Raw genomic sequence first — 7,729 nt, forward strand, 5'->3', positions numbered from 1 at the left:
GGGCGGGGCGGGGCGCGTCAAGGGCCCGGCGAGCCCCGGCGAGGGGCGGGCCGGTCGGCGGGGTGGGGCGGTCCCGCGCGCGCGGCGCCCCCGGGGCCGGGTCAGCCCGTGCCCTCCAGCAGGCTCGGAGGCCGCCCTCCTCCCGCGACCCCCACAGACGCGCGCACACGGGCACTGGAGCACGCTCGGTTTTATTTCGCGCCTTCGGGGCTGGGGGCGGCGGGAGTGCACTGCGTGCCGGGGCTCTGGGCCAGGGCGAGGCGGCTCAGCAGGGCGTCCAGCATCTCCTCGCACATGGCGAGGCACCTCGGCACGTGGAAGCAGCCTGCGGCGGAGAGGCACGACAGCGGGTCGGGAGGTGCAGGGGTGTCCGACTGCCCCGAGCCCCTGCGGCCCTGCCCTGTCCCCCACTCACCTTTGAAAGGACCCCCCTTGATGGTGAGAGCGACCTTCCCCTCTCGGTTCAGGTAGCCAAACCATTCACCGTACTCAGGATCGCGAAACTGGAATAACAAGACCGTGACAGCCAGCGCCTGCGGGGGTGTGGGGGGGTGGGGGCTCCCAGGTGCCACGGGGCCAGGGAAAGAGGGACCCACCGTCCCCACCGCACGGCAACCCGGGGGTCAGAGCCGGGGCGGGCCCCAGAATCAGTGTTTTTAAAGGTGAGATGGTGTCCAGCACACAGATGAAAACATGGGGCTTTTTCCTTTCTGCCTGGGGCTGGGAGTGGGCCGCGAGGTAACCCGCTGGGGGAAGGGGCTCCAGGCTGTGATCTGAAACGCTACAAGAAGGACTAAGAAGCACCCTGTTTGGGGACGACATAAATGTAATATATCGTGATAGTGCTGCTGGTCACAGAGTCGCGTGCGTTCTATAAATGATTGGAACACTTCAGATGGACATGTTTTACTGTGTATATATACATTGTACCTCAATACAACTGATACGAAAAAGCAAAAGTAACTTTGTAGCAAGTTACTTATTCGGAGCCTGTGTTCCAGTACATGACACTGTAGACACCCAGCACCGAGATCCCACTCTTGGCTGCCTCGCCATGGGTCCCAAATACATCTTCCCCTCCCTCAGAGCTACCTGAAGCCTGCCCCTGCCCAGCAGCTCCGTCGACCTGTTATTCTGTGTGCCTTCCTTCCCTCTGCCAGCATCACCATCAGGCACCTATCCCCTGCGGGCCTGTTAGTTCCACCCAGACTACCCAGGATGGACCTCAAAGCCCTGGCCTAGGCCCCTCTGCTTCCTACCCTCAGAGACACTTCGGCGGACCCCTTCTCGGAAGCATCATAGACGAAATCAGTGACATTGAAGTTCACTATCAAAATGTCTTTACACTGATGCCTCCGTGGGGTACGTGAGTGGCTCAGTCGGTTGAGCGACTGACTTCGGGGCAGGTTGTGATCACGAGGTTTGTGAGTTTGAGCCCCCGCATTGGGCTCTCTGCTGTCAGCTTCAGATCCCCCTCTCTCTGTCCCTCCCCCCTGCTCATGCACCTGCTCTCCCTCTAAAAAATAAATAAACACTTGGGGGGCCCTGGTTGAGCATCCAACTTTGGCTCAGGTCACGATCTCACGGTTTGTGAGTTCAAGCCCCACATCAGGCTCTGTGCTGACAGCTCAGAGCCCGGAGCCTGCTTCGGATTCTGTGTCTCCCTCTCTCTCTGCCCCTAACCCACTCATATTCTGTCTCTGTCTCTCTCAAAAATAAATAAACATTAAAAAAATTTTTTTACATAAATAAATGAGCACTAAAAAAAATAAATTCGGGCCTATGAGCTGTGTCTATTCATGTCATTTTCCTAGTGACTTTGTTTATGTCCTTCTTTATTTTTCCACTACTCGATCTGCCACAGGAAGAATGTACCTGTTTTCCTGTCCAGGTTTTCCATGGGTATCTGAATTTTTGCTTTAGGTATTCTGTTCTGTTGGATAGCGCATAATGATTTACCTGTTGGTGATAACCTTTGCAATTGCTCAATGCTATCACAAGCTCTTGAAAACGTATTCTTTAGACTTCGCTTTATGCAATTAACACTGCTGGCCTCTAACACATGTTGTTAATGAACGCATTCCGCGTTAATAGCCTCAGTTGTCCTGATGCCGTGCTTGGAAGCCGTGATGTGTGCGTGCAGTATTGGAGATGCCTCTCTACCTGCCGTGGGATGTGAACACATTGGGGATTTCTACCGGTGACAAAGTCGGGCACTGCTAATACCACTGTGGAGGCGAGTGCTGAATTCCAATCAGAGGTCAGCGCAAATGGGGATGTCATTTTCTCCCACGTTTCAAAGCCCACACACCCCAGAACGAGACCCCCTACAGTTCCTCCTGTGCTGGGGTTTACCAGTGGAGTGCATCATGGCCCGAGAAACACATCAGGAATCTTCACTCATCACCAGGCACAACAGCCAAGGTGTCCCCTGAGCGGCAGCTGGTACGTCACTCTGCTCACAGTGCTTGGCCTCTGAGGGACCCCTGGCTTCCTTCCTACCTCACAGCTGATTCATTCTTGCCACCTTGGCCGGGCCCTCATATTCCCTCTTTCCTCTCCTGTCTCAAAAGCTTACTTTGCCTCACGGCTCACAGTATCATCTATATTCTTATGACACCCAAGCGATCGTGGCCAGCCCAGACCTTGCCTGCTGGACCAGACTCTGACCCCTCTGCCCACTGCCGCTCGAACCCCAGGCCGGGCCCCTGTCCTCACCAGCCAGGATGGACAGCTACAGTCTCCCACCTCCCTGCTTTTGCACGCGGTCTGGAGTCTCCCTCCCAAAGCCCCCGGACCCAGTAATGCCTGAATCACGCAAGGTAACTCCTCCGTGCAGAACGACTCCTGCCTGTATTCTCTCCCACTCGCACTGCCCCCCCCACCAGACCGGTATTTCCTTGTTTATATTCTGCCCCTCCTCCCGTGGAAACACCAGCTCCAGAGGGGCCGCTTTGCTGACTGACTAGAGAGTCCGGACCTCTAGGAACCCAGACCAGCCGAGGGACTGTGTCCAGTGTGGGGGAGAAGAAGGGGGTGTGGGGTCAGCCTCCCCAGCCCAGCCCAGCGTCCTCCCACGGCCAGAAAGGCCCGGGGAGGAAGGGCTGCCCGCTGTTTCCTCCACAGCCATGCCGAACCGGGAGCCCACTCACCTGGCGGAAGGTGTAGTCGGCCACCCGGCAGAAGAGGTGCAGTAAGGCAGGGTCCCCGCTGTCACTGTAGCCCATGAGGAAGGCAATCATGGCTTCGCTGTGGGGCCACCAGAGCTTCATGGCCCACTCCAGCTGAAAGCACAGAGCAGTGGCGGGGTCTGAGGGCCCTGGGTCCCACGCTCTGCCACTTCTGTCAGCAGGAAAGTCACCCCCATTCTCCAGATCACGGCTCAGACCCATCCGGCCCAAGCACTTGGAGCTTCATCGTGGGATGGATGTCTCTGAGGGTCTGAACGGCCCCTCTGAATGGGACTAGCTTCCTGAATGGGATGCACCCCACGTAGCCCCTTCCGAAGGGCCAGGGTGGGGTGACCTCTCCTTTAACCCTAGAATCGAAACCCCGTCTTCTTGTCCGTCTGTCTAAAGCCTCTTGGACACTCGGCTCCTGCCGGTGGCAGGCTCAGTCACCCTCTGCAGGGGCAAGTCTGCCCCAGCTGCTGAGGCCGCAGAATCACCCAGAGCGCCTTTCAAGGACGAGGGGGACGTACGTGAGGTTGAGGGCCACCGGCCTAGAAGTCAAGAGTTTGTCACCAGGGTCACACGGGGCAAGTTCATCACTCTGAGACCCAGGTCCCCCTCTGAAATGGGTGATGACAGCACCCGCCTCCTGGCGAAGAAAGCCTTGAACAGGCTAGTACCGTTGGCCCCGGGCGCATTCCCACCTGGGTGGGGCAGAGGCCGTCTGCATCCTGGAAGTAGAAGAGGCCTCCGTGGTCAGCGTCCCACCCAGAGCGGAAAGGCAACAGCAGGAACTTGTCAATAACGTGGGCTCGAAGTTCGGGATCGCCCTTCCTGATGGCATGACGGAGCAGGAACCAGCCGGCCTCCAGCGCATGGCCTGACGAGGGTTCCAAGTGAGGCAGGCAGAAGAGCCTTCCCCAAGCAGGGGAAGGGGTGGGGGAGCTCAACCCCCCTGTGCTGCCTGCAGGCAGCTCCCTTTCTCCTTCACTAACAGCAGGAGTTGCCCTGAGCGGGCCCAACGGCCAACCCCCTTCCCCACCCCCCGCAGAAAGTTTGCCCTCACGGTCTGTCCTCGACTCCCTCTCCTGCTGCTGACACCCCAGCCTGGGAGGTCTGTCCCCGCCTCCCTGCCTGGTCCTCAGCGGCAGGTGGAGGGCACAGAGGGAGCCAGGCAGCCCCCAGGCGCTCCCCACATCTGAAGCCCAGAACCCAAGAGTGAGCGTTCCCTTCCTCCTGGGCCACCCCCAGCCCACCCTACTCCTCACCTGGGTTCTGATGTCGCCCCAGGCAACCAGAAAGTTCCTCACCATCCTCTGACACATTCTCCAGCACAGCCTGTCCATCCCTCTGTCTCGGGAGGAACAGGGAAGCTAAATGTGCCTTCAGCCCCTGCCATCCAACCAGAAAGATGCCCCCTCCCTCCCCTCTGTCACCTGCAGTCTTGGGCAGGCCGGGCTCACAGGGGAAATTTGAGAAGAGGCCCAAGGGCCTGGGTGCATTCTGACCCTTGCTTCGGGCTGGGCCCTGAGAGGTGGGAAGGGGGACACACTGAATGGGGGCCGAGACTGGGTGGCCTGGGCCTGCCCACAGAGGCCTGGAAGGACTTGGCTCTGGCCGGGTCTCCTGCTCCCTCTAACATGCCAGGGGCTCCAGCATCCTCCCTCCTGCCCTCGGCCCCTCCCTCCGGAGCTCCCCTGGGCCCTCCTCCTTCCCCAGGGTGTAGGGTCCTGCGCTTCCCCGGCCTCCGTGTCTCCCCATCCGTAAAGGGGACCATCGGCGCCCAGCTGGGGTGGCGGTGGTGGGGCGTGAGCCAAGGAGGTGCTGCAGGGGTGGGGAGCGGGGGACCCGTCCTGGCGGCCGGCGTCGGCCTCCCGTCCCCCGGACGCGTCCCCAACCTGGACATGCTGCAGGATCCTCTGGGCGCACCAGTCCCCCAGCTCCGCGTAGTTGCCCGCCAGCTCCTCGTCCGCCTCCCCCAGCTGGTCCACGAGGTTGAGCAGCATCATGGGCACCGCCACGGACTCGGAGGCCGGGGCCCCGGGGAGCCGGGGCCGGCCCAGCCCCGATGGGTCCTCCCGCACCCAGTACACGATCTGCTCCATCATCTCCACTGCTTCCCTCTGGGTGGGGAGAAGGGAGGCGAGGGGAAGGTCCGGGCTGAGGACGCATCCCGGTCCCTGAGGTCCTGCCTGGGGGTGGGGTCCTGACCGGGATGTGGGGTGGGGGGAGAGCCTCCTCCTCCCACCCACTCACGGGACGCCTTCACCGAGGGCTGACTCTGGGCCCAGCGTCGTGTCGGCTGCTGGGGGCCGGGGTGGATCTGCCCCACCCTGCCTCGGGGGTTCCCAGCGTGTGGGTGCAGGCCACTGCCAGGCATCCGGGTCAGGTCTGAAAGCACGGGGGGCTCCACGGAGGAGGGAGAGCTCCCTCCCGGCCAGGGCAGGGCAAGGATTGGTCCTTTTCTGCCTGGTGCCCAGTGTAGGGATTCAGAGGTAGAGACTTCTGGGAGGGGCCACGGTGACAATACAGCACCGCGAGGGGGGGGTGTGGCCAGCAGCCCCGGGGCCCCGGGATGGGGGGGCGAAGACAGGATTGACTTTGATAAGAGACCCGGCCTGCAGGCAGAGCCCGGGGCGGGAACGCTGGTACCCAGGACTGGAATGCATCAGGGAGACCCACGTGCTGGTGCTGCCTCCCTCCCACACACCTGGTAACGCGCTTCCCCCGTCACCCTCCACAGCTCGTTCATGGCCATGGTGTAGAAACACTCGCTGAAGATGGTTCGCTGCACCTTGACCGGGCGGCCGTCCCGAGTCAGCACAAAGGCACACTTCTTTCCAGGAGGTGCCACTCGGGCATAACGCAGCAAAAATTCGCCACCTGGTGGTTGAGAAGTCGGCCTGCTAGAACTCAGGTGAGGACACTGCCACCTTCCCCTTCCTTCCCACCCGTGAGCGTCCCCAGGCCCTTCGCTGCTTCTAGACCTCTCTAGGAACTAGAGTACACTTGGAGGTGCCTCTGGGGAGATGGCCGGAGGGGAGGGGACACCTGCTTTTGCCGCGTCCAGAAGTTGGGGGCTGCGGAAGCGCTCGAGTTTGCGGTACAGGCGACAATACATCCACACCTGTGGGGGAGCAGAGGGAATCTGGCTTCAGTGGGGAGCAGCGGGGTCCTCAGGGCTGGGACGAGCAGTGCTCAGGTGCCGCTGTCATGGGAGGAAGAACGTGGAGGGGACCGGTCTCGTGTGTGTGTGTGTGTGTGTGTGTGTGGACCGCGGACAGGCGGAGCTGATGTCCCCTACCTGCCTCCCCTGCAGCCACACATACTTGAGGTCATCATACACCTGCCCGTCTCGGCCAAGGCACGTGAAGAACCCCCTGTGGGAGGCACAGTATCAGCGAAGCGGGGGAGGGGCTGCACCCCCCCCCCCACCGCCCCACCGCCCTGCGGGGCTCGGCAGATCTGGGTCCGCGGAGAGCGAGGTGGGGGCTCAGGAGGGGCAAAGACCCCTGCTGAGGACACCACAAGGGGGAGACGCACCCATGCTCCTGGTCGTGGGAGTGCTCCACCCAGAAAGCCACCACGCGGTCCAACTCCTGCCCCACGCGCTCCTTCCAGGCCTGCAGAGCCTCCCGCTCCTGCTCCTTTTCCATGTCCTGAGGGGAACTCGGGACTTGGAGACCCAGCTGCCCAGCAGACGTCCCCAGCTTCCCAGGCCCCAACCTCCTAGACAGGTTCCTCTGTGTCCCAAGTCACCCCAGGCTCCTGTGGCCCCCAGGACCACCTGACCCACCCCCCTTAGGCCCCCAGGCCTCGGGACCCAGACCTCAGGGTCTCCCCGCACCCGTGCCGGAAGCTGCCCTCTGGCCCAGGACCGGCTCCAGGACTGACCCCACCGTCCCGGGAACCCTTCATGACAACGCCGTCCCCACTACGGGCCCCACCGCTGGGCTGCCGCACTCGGAGACCCCCGCTCATCCCTCCTTCTCCAGGAAGCCAGACGGAGCTGGTCGCCGTCCCGTGACTGTCATTCAGCTGACCCAGCGGCGCCCCACCCGACCCCTCCTCCGGGAGGTGCCGCAGAGCCTGGGGGCGGGGCTTGGCGGTCCGGTCGCACGACTCCGCCCCCCGTGCTCCGGCACCGCCCCCACGCTGGCCTGGCCCAGACCCCTCGGGCCCCGGAGTCGGAAAGGAGGCGGGCAGTGGCCGCTGCTGGGTGCCCTGGGCTCAAGATCCTCCTAGGGAGAAATGCTGGGTGAGCTGGCGGGACAGTCTGGGGCGGGGAACGCGGGGCCGAGTCCCTCACATGGGCTCCCAGCCACCTCTCACCACCCTTCGACTGAGTTGGGATGAGGGGCGAGTGGGGGAGGGGCTGGGCAGGGGCTAGGCAGCCCAGAGCGGTGGCCCCAGCTCGTGCTTAGGGGAGGTGCTGGCTTTGGGTCCAACGGGGCTTGTACCCCCCCCGCCCCGCTCACAGATGCGTGTTGTCAGTATTCATGGTATTTCCCTTCACGTCCAGCCTCTCCCCTGCCTTCCTTGCAGTCTGTCCGACCCCG

The 7,729-nt window shown here is 62.3% G+C and overlaps 1 protein-coding gene across 2 annotated transcripts; it reads right to left on the reverse strand.

Moving 5' to 3' along the window:
* Nucleotides 1-160: 160 nt before the first annotated feature.
* On the reverse strand, nucleotides 161-7,215 carry RENBP (renin binding protein). Of its 2 annotated transcripts, none has more exons than XM_049644478.1 (11): nucleotides 7,065-7,215; nucleotides 6,714-6,829; nucleotides 6,475-6,550; nucleotides 6,222-6,297; nucleotides 5,881-6,053; nucleotides 5,069-5,293; nucleotides 4,439-4,520; nucleotides 3,875-4,050; nucleotides 3,153-3,284; nucleotides 416-503; nucleotides 161-325 (listed from the first exon to the last, which is right to left on the reverse strand). In XM_049644478.1, the coding sequence occupies exons 1-11, from the start codon at nucleotides 7,149-7,151 to the stop codon at nucleotides 192-194; spliced, it is 1,365 nt and encodes a 454-aa protein (XP_049500435.1). In that variant the 5' UTR covers nucleotides 7,152-7,215; the 3' UTR covers nucleotides 161-191. The 2 variants fall into 2 exon arrangements, with proteins under 2 accessions (XP_049500435.1, XP_049500436.1); XM_049644479.1 differs by having other exon boundaries at nucleotides 7,118-7,198.
* Nucleotides 7,216-7,729: the final 514 nt, after the last annotated feature.

This window comes from Panthera uncia, chromosome X (genome assembly GCF_023721935.1).
Source record: "Panthera uncia isolate 11264 chromosome X, Puncia_PCG_1.0, whole genome shotgun sequence".
Classification (NCBI taxonomy): Eukaryota; Metazoa; Chordata; class Mammalia; order Carnivora; family Felidae; genus Panthera; species Panthera uncia.